At 37.0% G+C, this 18348-nt stretch overlaps 2 protein-coding genes across 7 annotated transcripts; both read right to left on the bottom strand.

The window, feature by feature from the left end:
• Positions 1 to 1336: 1336 nt before the first annotated feature.
• On the bottom strand, positions 1337 to 12253 carry LOC111443999 (WD repeat-containing protein 48-like). Of its 3 annotated transcripts, none has more exons than XM_023081893.1 (18): positions 12068 to 12253; positions 11367 to 11476; positions 10405 to 10560; positions 10067 to 10132; positions 9841 to 9930; positions 9366 to 9671; positions 9047 to 9144; positions 8360 to 8395; positions 8084 to 8204; positions 7751 to 7987; positions 7038 to 7133; positions 6852 to 6917; positions 6584 to 6622; positions 6366 to 6500; positions 5327 to 5691; positions 3719 to 3812; positions 2665 to 2950; positions 1337 to 1903 (listed from the first exon to the last, which is right to left on the bottom strand). In XM_023081893.1, the coding sequence occupies exons 2-17, from the start codon at positions 11463 to 11465 to the stop codon at positions 2678 to 2680; spliced, it is 2277 nt and encodes a 758-aa protein (XP_022937661.1). In that variant the 5' UTR covers positions 11466 to 11476; positions 12068 to 12253; the 3' UTR covers positions 1337 to 1903; positions 2665 to 2677. The 3 variants fall into 3 exon arrangements, with proteins under 3 accessions (XP_022937661.1, XP_022937660.1, XP_022937659.1); XM_023081892.1 differs by lacking the exon at positions 12068 to 12253 and adding an exon at positions 11569 to 12000 and having other exon boundaries at positions 1337 to 1730; XM_023081891.1 differs by lacking the exon at positions 12068 to 12253 and adding an exon at positions 11569 to 11999.
• A 1642-nt stretch (positions 12254 to 13895) lies between these two features.
• LOC111444010 (cysteine synthase-like) lies at positions 13896 to 18248 on the bottom strand. Of its 4 annotated transcripts, XM_023081912.1 has the most exons (12): positions 17972 to 18152; positions 17455 to 17510; positions 17249 to 17358; positions 16726 to 16783; positions 16374 to 16637; positions 16160 to 16297; positions 16011 to 16062; positions 15518 to 15597; positions 14748 to 14807; positions 14502 to 14582; positions 14083 to 14200; positions 13900 to 14002 (listed from the first exon to the last, which is right to left on the bottom strand). In XM_023081912.1, the coding sequence occupies exons 2-11, from the start codon at positions 17494 to 17496 to the stop codon at positions 14108 to 14110; spliced, it is 978 nt and encodes a 325-aa protein (XP_022937680.1). In that variant the 5' UTR covers positions 17497 to 17510; positions 17972 to 18152; the 3' UTR covers positions 13900 to 14002; positions 14083 to 14107. The 4 variants fall into 4 exon arrangements, with proteins under 4 accessions (XP_022937681.1, XP_022937680.1, XP_022937679.1 ...); XM_023081913.1 differs by lacking the exon at positions 17972 to 18152 and adding an exon at positions 17897 to 17917 and having other exon boundaries at positions 13896 to 14200; XM_023081911.1 differs by having other exon boundaries at positions 13900 to 14200; positions 18137 to 18248.
• Between the last annotated feature and the right edge of the window lie 100 nt (positions 18249 to 18348).

Below are 18348 nucleotides of genomic sequence, written 5' to 3'. Positions count from 1 at the left end.
ACATTGTCTGATGAGCCCGACAGAGGTTTTGTCGCCTCATGTGGGTCCGAGAGGGAGGAACGAGGGATAATCGGCGGCGGATGGCGGTTATCTTTACATTAAACATGAAATAAAATAGTGTTACAAAGTTGGTTTAGAGTATGCTTTAATTGAATAAAAATCAAGAGACCACATTTTTCACATTTACTTGCCATTTCCAACATAATAGTAATAATAATAATATATATATAAATAAATAAAGCAAATTAAGCCTTTTATCATAATTTTAAACTTATAATCTCTTAAATATAAAATATATCTTTTTAATCTATTTAAAAGTTTAAAGATATTTTTTAAAACGAAATTCAATACTAATTCGTAAAAATGAATTTTTTATAATTTCCACCCATATTCTACACACATTTGAAACCTATTTTAAAATTTATGAGTGTTTTTAATAATTTAAATAATTTTATTTATAGAATGTTTTAAATGATTGACCTAAAAAAAATTAAAATCAAAATTTGAAAATATGTTAAATATATTTAAAATTAGAGGTGAGTTTCCCTATTGAGCTTTCCCTTGAGTTTTTTAGAATGTCGACTATCGAGAGGTTTTCACACTTTTTTCAAAAATCAACAAAAAAAAAAAAAAACTTTTTCGAGGATCTACCACCTTTGAGCCTTATGGTCTAAGTGAGCTACCCTGTGACACGCGTGTCACAGCGTGGGCGAGCCGAAAGAGTGTCTCGGGCGACTTCCTTTTAAATGAGTTTTTCAAGGACAATATCAGGCGGCACAGTGTGCCGATATTGCACCCCAGCCCGCCTGTTGGAGGTTGCTACATACACCTGCTAAATCCACTCCCTTAAGCCTCCCACGACATGGCAGAGAGGGTCAATGCCTCGATAGAACCCTAAATCCACTCCCTTTTGGGGCTCAAAGTCTCAGGCGCACCGCTTGGTGTTTGGCTCTGATATCATTTATAACAGCTCAAGTCCGCCGCTAACAGATATTGTCCGCTTTGACCAGTTACATATCGTCGCAAGCTCAAGTCCACCATTAACAGATATTGTCCGCTTTGGCCAGTTACATAGCGTCGTAAGCCTCACACTGACTTGTTTCAAATAATTTTTAAATGTGTAGTTTCCATTTTCCAATATAATTTCTACCGAAAAATCTAAAACATCCTAATAATAATGTAACATTCACCATAATTTCTAAAAACTCAAATTTTAATACAAAGAATAGTCTTCCACGCTTTCATATATAAGTGAAGGGGCAGGCAGGAATTGAACAGGGTTAGGGCAAGAACGATAACATAGATTATAATTCTCGTCCCCGACCCATCCCATCTGTTAGTCTCCAACAATGTTTCCATTATTTGACATTTCATCCAAAAGGGTACAGAGTTAGTCAGGTCAGAATAGGGCGCAAAATTTTGAAATGAAAATAAGAGAGCTCTGCATTCAACGGTAGAGCACAAAGAGAGGCCTTTTATTTAAGAATAAATAAATAAAAACAAAAAAGAACCTTTCACAACTTGGTTTTCTAAGACCGAAGCATGTAAGCAAGCAGTAGCCACCATTCAAATCTACATAGCTTTCCACACCATTCAAATCTCCAACCAAGCCTTGCTCAACACTGACTCCTCCTCCTCCTCCTCCTCCTCCTCCTCCTCTATTGCAGTATCTTACAAAAGCTACACCTTGCAGACGAAGATCGAAAAATCTATAGCGCCTGCCGTTTCATCTTCAAAATGATAGCCAGAAAATTCTCGGTAAGTTCGAGTAGGTAGCAACACGGAATAGTGAAATGGGTTGATGATGTTCATTCAGATTTGCAATGTAATGCCTGGATAAAATGGTTTCAAGCACTCCCAAGAAGAAACAACATTCCCAGTTTCCTCAGCAAAAGAAACTCACCTATAACATGACAATAAGAAAAGCTCAAGAAGTTTACCCACAGTGATGCATTACGGATTTTCTTTTCCCTCTTTTCAGGTCTCTTTCACCCTCATCGAGACGATACTCTTTCTTTTTAAAAAGTTGCATACCTTACATCTTTTATACAAGTTTCAAAAATACCTCTAAAAAATTGACATGCCATGACTAGAATTGTGAGATCCCACCTATAGGTTGGAGAGGGGAACAAAACATTCTTTATAAGGGTGTAAAAACTTCTCCCTAGCAGACGCGTTTTAAAAATCTTGGGGGAAGCTTGGAAGGAAAAGCCCAATGAGGACAATATCTACTAGCAGTGGGTTTGGGCCATTACAAATGGTATCAGCGAGGAGACTGGACCCCAAAGGGGGACCATGCAGTTTGCTGTAACAGTGGGGAAACATTCCCTAGCAAACACATTTTAGAAACCTTGAGGGGAAATCCAAAAGGGAAAGCCCAAAAGAGGACAATATCTACTAGCCATGGGCTTGGACTTGGACGGTTACAAGAATGCTTATTTGGATTAAATTTAAAAGAATCATATTCAAACACATGGGACTTTTCATTCTAACATTAACTTTTTTCTACTCAAGGATAGTTTTGATAAATTTTTTAAAGAACAATGAAAATATTAACTTTTGAAAGAATAAGAGTTAAAAAGTTACAAGGTAATTTTTATAATTTAGCCTTCCATGACAAACTTTCATGAAGAAGAGGGAACTTCATGCACAATTGCAACATACCTGATGCATGCGATCATCTCCCTTGAAGCATTCTGTAATTGAGGACCAAGTCCTCGGGCTTCTTCCAGATGTAATTCCTAACTGTAGCTAAACTCATATCAGGGGACAAGACCTGATTATTGCATAAGATTTCTATAGAAGGTTTAAGCTTTTGCCAAGGCTTTAATCCAGACCGAAACGATCCGTCTCCAACGGTTGAAGAGAGTCCAGGACCAAAAGAAATGTCCGGATTTACATTATCCAATGGCTTGTCAAGAACCATCTTCTCTACGACATAATTTACAACCTGTTAAATAGCAAAGGGAAATGGGTTATATCAAATCAAACTCAATCAGAATGAAATTATAACAAAAATTTATCATATATAAAGTTCTTCCACAAACGTAAATTAAATTTCAGCTGCCAACTAATTGGGTGAGTACTCACATTGGTTGGAGAGGAGAACAAACCATTCTTAATAAGGATATGGAAACCTCTCCCTAGCAGACTCGTTTTAAAAACCTTGAGAAGAAGTCCAAAAGGAAAAGTCCAAAGAGGATAATATCTATTAGCGGTGGGTTTGGGTTGTTACAAATGGTATCGGAGCCAGACATCGGGAGTTGTGCCAGCGAGAAGGCTGAGCCCCGAAGGGGGGTGGACACGAGGCGACGTGCCAATAAGGACGCTGGGCCCCAAAGGGGTGGTGGATGGGGGGAGGGGGGATCCCACATCAATTGGAGAAGGGAACAAGTGCTAGCGAGGACGCTGAGTCCCAAAGGGGGATGGACCTCTCCCTGGCAGACACGCTTTAAAACCTTGAGAGGAAGCCCGAACGGGAAACCCAAAAAGGACAATATGTGCGGGTGGTGGGCCTGGACTATTACATGTTCTTTCTGGTATTTCTTTGCAGGACATTTGTTTAGATTGGAATGCTTTTATTTCTCCTTTATAATTTTTTCTATTTCTTTTTCGTTCCTATTGACGTTTGTGTCTTTTGAGCATTAATCTCTTGCCATTTCTTCAATGAAATGTTTTTATCTCTAGTAAAAAAAAAGTAACAAAATAGAAAACTGACCTTATTCACTCTCAAGATACGAGGAGCACTTAGTTTTCCTTGTGTTAGGATCTGAATGGATGAGCCTTCACAAGGATGTAGATAAAAGCTACACCTGCAGAGAGTATTTTGTCCATTAGAACACGTGCAAGGAAACAGAGGATGGATTTATTAGCAAGAAAAAATAAATATTCCATTATGTCTTTACTCCCACTAGCTCTATTAATAAGCTCAAAAACCAGCCCCAGTATATGCCAGGCAAGAAAAGAAGTCCCACAAGAAGGGAGTTCAAAGAACTATAAGAAAGTACATCAATCTAAAAGAATAAACCTATTGATAATTACATAACAAACATTAGCCACTTTAAACCTAATAACCTCCCACGACTCTCACTCGGATCTCTCTCCACCACTAAAAATCCTGCAATTTCTCTCAAGCAAGCCTACCATAGCATTAGAGGGGTGGGGGGAGGGGAGCATAACTTCTTCCATCCAGCCCTACCATTCCTCTCAAGCAAGCATACCATAGAATTAGAGGCACTTCACCATCATAGTCCTACAATCCCTGCTCCAAGCCAACAAGACTCCAAAAGCATCTAGAGCCTGGAACGTATAAACTAAGTATAACAACAACTTTAGAGAATATAGTCCAGATTCTCCAACGCATCTCTACAAAGGGGAGACCCCAAAAGAAGAAAAAGGGTTTCTACATGCAATCTTAAGTGATTCATTTTTCCATCCAGGATCTATCAGGCAAAGAACTTAATCTTCTTGGGAACCTAAATCTTCCAAAGTGAAGAAAATGAAGGGGCAACAGAAGAAAGAAACGTAGCCCTTTGAAGAAAGCAAGGACAATAGGAAGAAAAACCTACCTTAGGAGGAAGAGGGGACTAGATACAAGAATCTCTCCTTGAACAACAAAAGGGTTGCTCAAGAAACTAGGGTGTAGAGAGGCAACCTCCCTGTCAGTAAGACGATGACGAAATCCCAAAATTAAAGACAAAAGAGAATGGAGCCCACCTAAAAAATAGACGCCAAAAACTTTATCTTCATATCCAAAAGATGATACTAAGGGGGAAAGAAAGACAGAGACGTTTCTCCCAAAAATAGATATCCGGAGTCATCCCCAACAAAACACTCGAGGAGGAACTGAGAAACAATATCTTTCTATGAGTCTTCAAGCAATCTCAAAGCCTACAACCAAAAACCCACTCACAAGAACTTTGTGCCACAAAGTTCTAAGCTCCATCTAAAGAGGCGCCACAACCACATGGTTAACATGACCTTATTCCACTGTCTCAGGCTACAAATACCCAAATCCCCAAACTCCAACGGTCTAGATACCATCTCCCAACTAATCAACATCCCCCATTGACTACCTCCCACAAGAAATCCCTCATAAACAGATTGTTGAATCTCAATACCCAAACAAATTTGAGAAAGAGTTACTAGTAAAGAGGGATAAAAATGGAAGTATCTCACTCCCCAGTATTGGTCATAAATAATAACAATTGACTGGGTGTCATACAGGTTTTAAGCATGCACTATATCTGTTTTAAAAATAAGAAAATTTTCTTTGAACTTTTAAAGTCCATAACCAGGAAGGTGAGTACTGAATTTAGAATATTACTTTGTATTTTCTCTTGGAGGGAGACGATTGTTCAACACGCAGTCCAAACACCACCATGGAAAATCTTTCTCATCTTCTGTTCCATCAAATTCGGTAATATTTCTTCTCCAAGGACCACCTTGAGAACCCTCCGTAATGATTGAAGGAGGAGAAACTGTTGAAAATTCAAATGGAGAATAGACCATGGAATCATTTTCAGCATTGCCATCAACTGCTTCAAGCCTTGAATGGGAAAGACTTCTTGCACTAATATCCTTGCTGGAAAGAACTTCTCCATTAGCTGAAGCTTGTGATCCAAATCTTTGTTTTCTTTTGCCTAACCAATGAGCCATAAGTCCTTTAAGGGTTTCTCGAGCTAGATTAACCTGAAAAAAAAATATACAAATACAAAATTCAATACTCAATGATAATTGACTAATAACTTATGGAAAGATAAGAACGTCCAAGCTATCAATTGATTAGTTCTTCCATCAATCATGATTCTAACCCGAACAGTTTGTTTTAGTCACCGTTCATAGTCAGCAAGCATATTTTAGCACCTTTGACGTGATGAGATAATCATGAAACTAAATAATATCACTACCTCAGGTAAGAGGATTGAAGGTATTAAATACATAACCTCTTAATAAATTCCAAAGATTCTTAGGATACAGCCCATGGTTTGATCTTCATTTATTATCATTATGATTATTATTATTATTATTATTATTATTATTCCAAAAACAAGAAACACAACATCATTGTATAACTGAAACTACAAAGGGAAAGCTCTAAAGGAGTATAAAAAACCTCACCAAAAAGTAAAAATCAATGATAAACTATAATTGCTAATAGAAGTCTTATGAAGAGAGCTCCAAGGAATCAAAAAGAAGACAAAAAGAAGGTGAGAAACCAAAACAAAGCAGGAGTCCAAACCAAAACAAAGCAGAAACAGACTTCAATCCAAAAAAAAAAAAAAAAACCAAGCTGATAGGAAAGAAGGAAAAAAAAAAAAAAGACAGGCCTAAACATAACTAAAAAAAGAAAATAATGATTTAACCTTATCGTCCTCCGGTTTTCCTGTAATATTAAGGTCTGCTGAATACATCTCTGCAGAAAAGCACTGGGGAGTGTCCAGATGAACTGACAAACTCCCAAGCCTGGTATCCACTGTAAACCATGCAGGAATGCTGACCTGAAGTCATGTCAAAATCGACGTGTCAATGTCCATCCAGCAGAAATAGTAAAACTATAAGTAATGTATAAAAGAAATCTTACCATCTCAAATAACTCTTCCTTTTTCTCTTCATATGAGACCTAAAATGTTTGCATTGAAACCAAAAAAAGCTATGTTATAAAAATGGAGCATTTTACTAAAGCATATTAGATGACACTTAGTTCCACAAAGGAATTTAATGTTCTTCCATGCGTCCATCAAGCTATCCCCCCCCTTTTAACGTCCCCGTCAAGCATTGAAATGTGTTTTCAGCAATTCAATCATTTTTTGCAGAGAATATTATAACAAAAAAAGAATGACGAGTGCAACCTTTCCATAATCCTCAATTACAATGCCCCTGGTAACTTCCCATAGCTTCACAGAACCTGCAGCATCCTGTGACGGAAGATCACACATCACTGAGGAGGAAAAAAAAATCATAGAAATAGCACAAAAAAGCCATATGCCGGTAGAGAGTTCATCATAGTTAGTTCACCATTTAAGCAATACAATTACCTTTGTCAGGATATGTCTCCTATTATTTAAAATTTCATGCTGCACAATGGCTGGAGCTCCAGAAATAGTAAATGTTGGTTCTTTATACACAGGAACCTATAAAACAGTAAAAAAAAAAAAACAATTTACCACAATAAACCAGTATAGAAATCAAGTTTCCTAAATCCAAGAATCAACATAAAAAAATCTAGTATTCATTAAACCTAAACCCCTTTTCCATAAAAGACACTACGGAGTTTGGTGCAAAGATGGTGGAAAACCAGAATATGCAAGGAATTTAACGAACAATTTAGGAAAATCATTTTACCAAAACAAACAAGAAGAAGAATAAAGTTTCCTAAATCTAAGAATCAGTATAAAAAAAATCTAGTCTTGATGAAACCTTTTGCCTTTGATTCTTTAACATATTAAAAACGCATGCAACAAAAACAAACCGTGAAATTTAGTGGAAGGATGGTGGAAATACCAGAACATGTGCAATCTTTTCTTCACAACAAACAAAATGGAAAAGTAGGCAAGAAGCCCACAAAAGCCAGAGAAATTACAAAAGGACTGTCCAACTGACAACCATAAAAGACAAGTTGTTTCTAAGAAAATAACCAAAGAACACCCTGAAAAGAAATATGTTCATATGCAACTTAGTCAAGGGAGAAAATGAGAGTAAAATTTAAACTAATATGATCAAGAAATTTTAAACTAGATGATTTACTCACAGGAGTAGATCCTTCTAAGGAAGCCCTTGCCCTAGAAAATGACAGATTTCCAGCTACAAATGAACCACCTCTTTCAAAAGCCTTATGAGGGTTACGCCCTTCAGCAGGCCATCTATGGACTGAAGAATCTGTAGTCGCGACCCATATATTCTCATCATGTATTGCTAATTGTTGAATGGGATACTCCCCTGTACAAAGCAAAAGACTCTCTCTTGTCGACAAGTCTGTTACATACAGCTGAATATAAAAAGAAATAGGCATTAAAAGATAAAACTAAGCATTAAAACCAAATCAAACAGAAAAATGATTTTCTAACATCAAAAAGGGACTTACCGAGAGATCTCTACCACCACTGTAAACATAACTAAATGATGGCGTACTTGCTAGTGCCCAAACAGAATCAGTATGTACTGCATAGGAATGCACACATCGTTGTTGACCAAGATCCCACAGTCTGCAAGGAGAGAATTACAGACTTCCAAATTATAATACTTAAAATAATTTTTTCCAAATTATAATACTTAAAATAATTTTGTGACAAAAGGAAGTAAAAACATTGAAGCAAGTTACATAAAAACTACAGAAAATGAAATGGTAAGACTCATCTACCTGATCATGGAATCAGAAGATCCGGATAGGCAGAACCTGCAGCCATGTAAATAGAATCTTATTATAATTACTAAAATGAAAAATAAAACAGACAAAGCAATGAGACCCATTCCAAAAGATAGCCCTGAGAGGAGAGAGAGAGTAAGGCTGTTTAGCAAATGGCTTTCTATAACTCATTTTCAGAAGTCATCAAGTGACTAGTAAATATTTAGACTCCAAATCACTATATTTTAAAAGGTATGTGCCCACCCTAAGGCCAAGACCCTGCAGACATCAAAATTCAAGGGTTTTTCACATTAAGCTCAACCAAAGCTCCAGACACGTGACCTTTGCTAGGTGTTACTCAGACTTTGCAGACATCAACATTCAAGGGTTTTTCACATTAAGCTCACCAAAGCTTAAAAATTGCGACCTTGTTACTCAGAGACATGGGTCTTATCCAATGGACCGCCCCTTGGACGCGTCCTTATAATCACTATTTAATAGGAGCCTCTGATTTATATATTAAAAAAAATTAAAAAAATTATAACAAAAAAGAAAAACTTTCATCTGTCTTTTAAAACAAATTTTTAACTTAACTCCCAAAAAACCACTTTCAAGAAACTTATTGTCATGATAACTAGGTTTTAATGTAACACCTGAAAAAAAAAACGTCCCAACAGAAAAGAAAGAATTCCTCTAACTAACCTGCCAGTCGAGTCCAAAAGCAGAGCCCTAATATTATCTGTATGTCCTCTTAACTTCATGGTCTTTGAACCAGTTCTTGGGTCCCAAACACGAACAACCTAGAGGAAGTGAGAAGAAACAACTAATTTAACAACCTAGAGGAAGTGAGAAGAAACAACTAATTTAACAACCTAGAGGAAGTGAGAAGAAACAACTAATTTAACAACCTAGAGGAAGTGAGAGAAGAAACAACTAATTTTAACTACCTGAAAATAGACTCCTAAGCTTGAGATAATTAAATATGTCAATCAAACAAGGGTGTGTAGGAGTCGGAATATACCTTTTCAGTTCCGCCAGAAACAAGAAGCGTCCCACTATCATTCATTGCTAATGCATAAACTGATTCCTTATGGCCTTTTGCAGCAATTGGAACATAACCATGAGAATGGTTTGAGTGTGTAGAAATGTTGTTACTGGAGCTGATAGCATGTAAACTTGTAACTGGAAGTGAATTTCCTGAAGCAATGATACCATTTGAACACTCATCGCCGGTTGCATCGCTCGACTTTAAACTTGGTGCATATGCAGCCTCCAGATCCCATATGAAAACCTCCCCACCAAGACCTCCAGATGCAACAACATTGCTCTATTATGCATGATACTACGATAGGATCAGAAGACAACCCACATAAAATAAAATACTAGTCCCAGAAAACATAACAAAATCCAACAAACTCACTACAGGTTTTCACAATCAGCAATCTTTTCATCAGGGCATACCACAAGGTTTACACAAAGTTTGGCAAAGAAATTACATTTTTTTCTGCTGCAGCAAGACAAGTCACATAGTCAGAATGCTGACGCAGAGTCTTAGTGCAACCCCCATCAGTTAAGCAGTTCCATGTCTAGCATAGGTCAAAAGAGTAGATCAACATAATTAAAATAAGTCAATCAAACCATATAACAATAAAGAGAATTGGATGGAAAAGAAAATAAAGAGAAGTTGATGGGAAAAAAAAAAGAATATAAAAAACAAATAACCTTCACAGTGCCATCAGAAGAACAAGAAATAAGCCTATTATTGCCTACAAGGACCGCATCATTAACCTGAAAAGTAGAAAAGTGATGTTGATGAGTTAACCTTTTACATGTAATACCTCCTCGTATGCTGTTCCATTATTCACTTTTTAGCTTGAGTTACTATTTACAGTATCACTAACAGTTGCCTTCTCGATAGGATAATACTTACTCCTATTCAAGAAAATTTCAAATATTTCTTATTAGAAACCAAAAGAGGCATGAAAGCACAATGAATCTATAATATAACTACTATTAAGAGCATAAATTATATGGGGAAAGGAGAAGGTAAATAGAAATACCCAGTCCACGTGAGACTCGAAGGTAGCAGAGCAGGAAGCTGCATCTTCATCTAGTGACCATCTTTTCAGTGTACCATCACGGCTCCCAGTAAAAAGGTAATTGTAGCCATCAATAGAAGACTTCGGCACAGCCAAGCAATTTATACCGGCAGAATGCTACATAAATCGAAAGATGTAAAAGCATTCAAATACAATTGTGCGAGGCATTCATTTTTTATTTTACGTTTGTAAAGACTCAAAAGAGCCTAAACAAATGCAAATAGCATATCCAAAGGAAAATTGAATTACGAACCATGAAAAAACTAAGGTTTACCCTATTAACATATCTAACTTATAGCTCAATTTAGTTACCTCACCCTTCGTTGTATGTATCAGGAAAATAATTTTTAAAAAAACGTTCTTTAAACAAATATAATCAAATCCTTGGCGTGATAGATCTCTCATAAGGTCCTTCTTAGATTAAAAGTGCATAAACAGATGTAAACTACTAGCACATATATAACTGTAAATTCTGAAGAAGACACATAATACAAAATTGGAAGCCTTCGTGGGATATAATTAAAGCATTGAAAAACAAGGTCGTATTTCCCTCAGTTTCCAAGCCATACTTTTCAAATTTACAAGAAGGATTGCATGAGAAGTTTCAGCTTATTCATGGACTCATGTCAATTGCAAAAGATGTTTATTAGGTAGCATAAAGAAAATAACATGGATAAAGGCTTGATACTCCACAAGAACATATATTTTTCAAATTTTGGTACCGTGAATGCATACAAAAGCATGGCAATCAATAAATATACACGACAGCTTCCCGGATAACGTCCAATTAAAAGTACATTTATTCAAATAATGATCCTTATCATGACAGTGACAAAAGCAGGAAATCAATCAGTTTAACCAAAATAAAACACAATTAGAATAACATAATTATTTTTTAGAAAAAAAAAGGGGGAAAACATTACCTTACTATCATTGGCATCACTCAAAACATATGTCAACCTTTTCTCTTTGCGAGGGCGAGAAGAATTGGATGTATTTCCCGCACTACCCACTCGGTGCATTGCAGAGCTCACTAGAAACACATGAAACTAGCAATAACTAGTAAGCCAGAACTTAAAATGTGTGGTCTCACGAGAAAAATCTTACTCGGTACTCTGAACTTACTTGAGCTTCAACACATTCTTGATATGATGAATCATAAATTAACAATGATCGCTTCCATTGCCAAAGATTATACAGCAGCGGGCATCTCTAATAGATTTCCAATTAACATCCCGAACTAACCAAGAACTATCTTAAATTTCAATACCACGCCAAAAGTTACACAATAAATTACTAATCCTACCCCATTAGAGCTCTCAAACACCCAAAAAAAATGCCTAGGGGGAAAAACTAAAATGGAAAAGGAAGAAGCACTGATCTTCGCCAAACACACCAATCAGATCACAGAAGTGAAATTTAAAGCCTACGACGAACTAAATTCAAACTAAGTCCACAATCCAGAATTCGAAAAACAAAAATCAAACCAAAACAAATGTACGTATCATATCGACGAACACCCGCCAAAATTAAAAAAACAAAAAAAACAAAAAAAACAAAAAAAAACAAAACAAAATCAGAGTTGAAAACACCTAAATTACGATAGATGAAATGAAAGCCTAACCTTCAGGATTGAATTTGAAGCTGTATTCAACGATTTTATGTATCGTCCTTCTTGTTCCACTGCGGAAGTTGCAAAAATATTTCTAGAACGAGAAAAACCCGTTGAGAGAGAGAGAGAGAGGACTCTGAACTGGGCTCTCTCTGTTTCGATTTTGTTGTGGCCAACTCTTTGACTCGGTTTTTGGGATTTGATCGAGGGTAAAATTGTTGCACAAAAACACATGAAACTGTGCAGAATCGACGCGCTCGAGAGTATATAAATATACTCTACTCGCGATGTTAGCCCTAGATAGAGCCGGGATCTCGTAAAGAATCGACGGCTGTGGAATACCGTACACTTAACCAAGGCGAAACTACTAATTTACCCCTAACACTGTAGAAATATATCTAATAATGTTTGTATTATTTCTTAAATGATATTCGTAGCATTTGAAGTTTTATTTATTATTACTACTAGAGAATGAATAGGGTTAAGCATCTTCCTCTAAACCTTCTCTAGTCTTTACTCTCCTCGTAAAGTTTCGGTAGTCTGGGTGACCTTCTCGAGGCCTCACTCTTTTCGTAAAGTCTTGTTAGCTTAAATGACCTTCTCGAGACTTCACTCTCCTCGTAGAGTCTTGTTAGTACGAATGGATGTGAAAATGAAGAATAAGAATGTAACGGTCTAGATCCACCGCAAGCAAATATTGTCCTTTTTGGGCTTTTCTTTTCAGGCTTTAAAACGCGTCTGCTAGGAAAAGGTTTTCCTACCCAACCAATGTGGGACATCACAATCCACCCCATTCGAGGCCCGCCGTCCTCGTTCTCCTCCCCAACCAATGTGGGACATCACAATCCATCCCCCTTCTGGGCCCAATGTCCTTACTGTAGCACACCGTCTCGTGTCTACTCCCTTTGGGGAACAGCCTCCTCGCAGACACATAGTCCGGTGTCTGGTTTTGATACCATTTGTAACAGCCCAAATCCACCATTAGCAGATATTGTCCTTTTTAGGCTTTCCCGAACTTTCCCTTTCGGGCTTCCCCTTAAGAATTTAAAATGCGTTAGGGGAAGGTTTCCATACCCTTATAAAGGGTGTTTTGTTCTCCTCCCCAATCAATATGGGACATTACAAAGGATTGACCCCTTTAGCTCCCTCTATCAGGGATAGACATGAGTGAGCTTCAACTGAAAAATATAAAGACTTTTGAGAACAAATATTGAATCTGAATAAAAAATAAGATAAAGTCGAGTCTAATAAATTAAAATGTTTTTTTATAAAATAAATAAAATAATGATGTTCTTATTATTTTATTTTTATGATTTTAATTATTTAAAATTGATATAGTTCATTTTACCCTACATTAAAAATCATCATTTTATTTTTTATTATTTAAATCAAAATGCTTAAAATATCGGATGACTCGAAAAATTAAATAAATTCAATCCAAACCGTGTTAGATTAACAACTTATATGAACCATTCCCCTAAAATCAGTTTAGTTGAACCAACCGAACTCGAAATTTATTCTTATAAAAAAAAACGACATAACTATATATACATATATTTATTATAATTTTATTTAATTTCATAATTTATTTATTTATTTTCTATCAAATATATATTAAAAACAAAGTGCCAATCTTAATTATACGTTTGAAATAAATAAACATATATCGTATAAAAAACAAAATTTTAAAACATAACCCAAAACCCATTTGGTTCATTAATTAATAAGAGTTTGAATAACTATGTTGGATAAAAAAAAAATGTCCAACCCGACTCAACCTGAACCAAGAACTCTCTTGCATGTTTTATTGCAAATCCGTTCTAATAAAATTTATCGAAAGTATATAGACTAAAATGTTAATAAAATCACAGTCGGTGAAAGGTTGAACGGTTCGAAATTCTCCAAAAGCGAACGAGCTAATTTCTTATTCTCAGTAGCATCTATTTGTTCATTCACTAAAACTAAGAAACCAGAAAGGAAGAACCAGTCAGAGACTCAGAAAACGTTCAATCGGCTGGCTCCGTTTGAAGCAACGAGACATTGCGTAAACTCTCATGGCTCGAAAACCATATTCTCGGTCTCTTGTTTCACAGACTCGAATAACACGGTCGAGAGGTATCGTTCTCCAAAGCTCGGGAAGATCACCTGTTCAAATTTCCAAAACTAAGATTAGTTAGACGGTCGTTCTTACTTCTTGGAAGTTATAGGTTCAAATTCTCATTCCCAGGTACAATGTTATATTCGCTCGGTGAGTCTATTTTCCATCGCTGAAGCTTCCCGAGCTCCCTAGAACTCACTCTTGTTCGTTTTTTTGTTGAAAAAAATCCTTAAAGGCTGTTTCAATTTTAAGACATATCTATCATAGAAGAATTAATGTATGGAAACAAGCTAAAGCAGTGTAATGCCAAACGAAGTATACTACGTGAGAAAGAAAAGGAACGCTTACAACAATAAGCTTTCCAGCATTTTCTGGTCTCTTTGCAACCTTAATTGCAGCGGCCGCGGCAGCACCGGATGATATACCGACCTACATGTAGATAATATTATCATATCATAGCATAGCATACCGAACCAAAAGTGTTAACAATCAGATCTCGAGCCTGATTGGCTCGAATGATCGTGATGAAAAGAGAATCAAATAGCATTGGAAAATTTTTTTTTTTATGCCTAGCTTCATTATGTTGCAACCTACCAGTAAACCTTCTTTCAATGCAAGCTGCTTTGCAGTTTCGATGGCTTCATCACTTGATACCTGCAAACTATTCAAGTCAGAGATGCTTTAAGGTTAGACCAATTATTGGACCAAGCAGATATTGTCCGCTTTGGCCCATTACGTAACGCCATCACCTCATGGTTTTAAAACGCGTCTACTAGGGAGAGGTTTCCACACCCTAATAAGGAATGTTTCGTTCCCCTCTTCAGCCGATGTGGGATCTCACAATCCAACCCACCCCCCTTGGGGGCCCAATGTCCTCGCTAGCATACCGCCCGGTGTCTGGCTCTGATACCATTTGTAACAGCCCAAGCCCACCGCTAGCAAACATTGTCTGATTTAGCTCGTTACGTATCGTCATCAGTCTTACGATTTTAAAACGCGTCTACTAGAGAGAAGTTTCCACACCCTTGTAAGGAATGCTTTATTTCCCTCTCCAACCAATGTAGAATCTCACAATCCAACTCTCTTGGGGGCCAGCGTCCTCCCTGGCACACTGTTCGGAACCTGGCTCTAATACCATTGAAGATTGTGAGATTCCGCATCGATTGGGGAGGAGAACAAAGCATTATTTATAAGGGTGTGGAAACCTCTCCCTAACGGACACGTTTTAGAAACCTATAGGAAAATCTCAAAAGGGAAAGCCCAAAAAGGACAATATTTACTAGCAGTGGGCTCGGGCCGTTACAAAGATAGTCACTCACTTCCAATATCTATTGAAAGAAATCTAATAAAAGCTTGATCCTTACTTGAACAACTTCATCCAGCAGAGGGACATCCAAAACCCCAGGGATGAAGCCTGCCCCTATTCCTTGGATTTTATGTGGGCCTGAAAGTTGAAACAAGTTTTCTTTATCAGCAAAAAATGTGGGGAAACAAAACAAGCTCATCCAGAATTTCCAATAGGCCTCATGAATTTCTGTACACAATATTCATTCACATGCGAGTAGAACCATAATAGCCCAAGCCCAAGCCTACCGCTATTAGATATTGTCTTCTTTGGGCTTTCCCTTTTGGGCTTTCCCTCAAAGTTTTTAAAACGTGTTTGCTAGGGAGAGGTTTCCACGCCCTTATAAAGGGTGTTTCGTTCTCCTCTCCAACCGATGTGGGATCTAACAAGAACACTTGCAACTGCAAGATTATAAAGCAAATAAATTCTAGAAACAAGCCCAACGAGATATCATATCGCCGAAAATATATTATCATTTTCCGGGGGGGTAGAGAAAGGATGTCAGGACTCACCGGGCTTCCCTCCAGACAGGATTGCACTTTCAACCGGTTCTACGCCATATAACTAACCATAAAATGGAAGAAAACACATCAGCAACCGTGTACGGTTGTCTTGGATAACAGCAACAATGCAAGAGTTCAGATGATAAGAAATAACAAACCTTAATAGAAGGATTTTGTTCTTTGAGATACCTCCCTGCACCGGTTACTGTACCTCCGGTCCCTATACCAGAGACGAGTGCATCGACCTTCCCACCAGAACCACTCCAGATTTCTGGACCAGTAGTCTCATAATGGATCTGAAAAAACATGAAAATATTACATAAATCTCTAAACGTAAAATGATGTTTCACGTTGAATCGACTCGGAGGATACCTTTGGGTTAGCAGGGTTTTCAAATTGCTGAAGGATGTATGAATCTGGCGTCTTTGCTTTTATTTCTTCGGCCTTCTGAACGGCTCCTTTCATCCCTCGAGCTGGATCTGTGAGAATCAGTTCAGCTCCAAAAGCTCGAAGAATGATTCTTCTTTCAAGACTCATTGAGGCAGGCATGGTGATTATAAGTTTGTAACCCTTGGCAGCAGCAATGAAAGCCAAGCCTATACCAGTATTACCACTGGTAGGTTCAATCAAGACACTCTATGAAATGAAAAAGAAAAGTGAATAAACCAACAAAAATATAACGCAGTTTCATTAGATTTCAAAAAGACGATTCTAAATTGCTAACCTTCCCCGGAGTGATAAGACCATTTTTCTCTGCATCTGATATCATGCTATAGCCAATCCTGAAAGGAAAGAAAGATCTTTCTCATCACAATTTATCAGAATTACTGTAACGACCCAAGCCCACCGCTAGTAGATATTGTCCTCTTTGGGCTTTTCCTTTCGGGCTTCCCCTCAAGGCTTTTAAACGCGTCTGCTAGGGAAAGGTTTCCACACACTTATAAAGGGTGTTTTGTTCTGCTCCCCAACACCAACCAATGTGGGACATCACAATTACATTCTAAAAGTACAAATCCAATTACAAAGAAACAACAAGAAGCATATGAACAAGTAAATAAATAGATGTGTTCTTTCATTTTCTTAATGAAAGATGGTTTTCCAAAAGAAAGGAAATAATAAACAACATGAATAAATAAACGAACACGCTGACACGGTGCTTCCATGTTCGTTTGTGGCAAGAAAATGCTCCCTACTCAAAGTTTTAAGGCCAATTTTTTGGATCATTATAATTTAAAAACAAAAATTACCTATCTTTGACACTGGAACAAGGCTCCATCATCTCCAACTTGGCAGCAACCCGGGCCACGCAGCCATCAACAACACGGTTGAGATATACAAGCGGTGTTTTACCGATCAGCTGTAAGTTTTAAGATACGAAACATGTATGAAATGAGTTAAATCAATCATTCAATGCACAGGAGAAAAAAGAGGGAAAGGAAGGCTAGTGGCTTACTTCAGTAACATCTTTAGCTATTGAAGATTTTGCATCAACCATTTTGAGCAACAAACCTACAGATGAAAACATAATCACAAATCAGCAAATCAAAGCAAATATATTTCAATCAAACAACAGTTCTTGGCACAAAATTAAAAGAAATGAACTCCCCACTTCTCTAAACTGTTGAATAATTGAGATTCAGAGAACAGAACATAAAAACACAATTCAAATGATTTTGATCTTCCTAATATGGTATGTTCCAATCAGATCACACAATCCATACTCCAATAAGTATGAAGAAACTCGTTTTAGAGCCTCAAAACGAGTAAAAAGTTCAACCAAATTCCAAAACGAACAGAGATTCTTTCAATCAGCCAATCCATTCACAAATTCATAGAACAAAACAGGTTCGAGGAAAATATAAAGCTGAAAAACAAGGTGATCCAAGAAATCCGACCCAAAAACCATGGAAATTACATATGAAATCCATAATGAAAACAGAAAACAGAGAAATCCATCAGAAAAAACCAACCGAGAGAGATTTTTCACAAGAAACAGTCGAGATGTTGATGATTTCCACAGTAAAATGATGATCCAATTCCCAGAAGTTGCTCGAAAACAACAATAATGATGAAAATGGAAAGAAACCGATGAAAAGAATATGAAAATGACAGGTAATCGAGCTCGAAACTCTCACCAGTAGACGAAATGCCAAATGGGGTTCGATTTTTCTCGATTTACACACAAACGGACGAACAGCACAGGGAAGAAATGCCGGGCCGAAGGTGTATACGAGGGGAAAAGGCTAAAAAATAACATAAAACAAAAAACAAAAAACAAAAAAAGGATAATAATAAATTATTCGATTCTCTAAATTAATTATCTTTAAAATATTCTTAATTCTCAATA

This window comes from Cucurbita moschata, unplaced genomic scaffold, assembly GCF_002738365.1.
Source record: "Cucurbita moschata cultivar Rifu unplaced genomic scaffold, Cmos_1.0 Cmo_Scf00006, whole genome shotgun sequence".
NCBI lineage: Eukaryota > Viridiplantae > Streptophyta > Magnoliopsida > Cucurbitales > Cucurbitaceae > Cucurbita > Cucurbita moschata.
The sequence above is the reverse complement of the archived record's forward strand: the minus strand, read 5'-3'. Positions and strand labels throughout refer to the sequence as shown.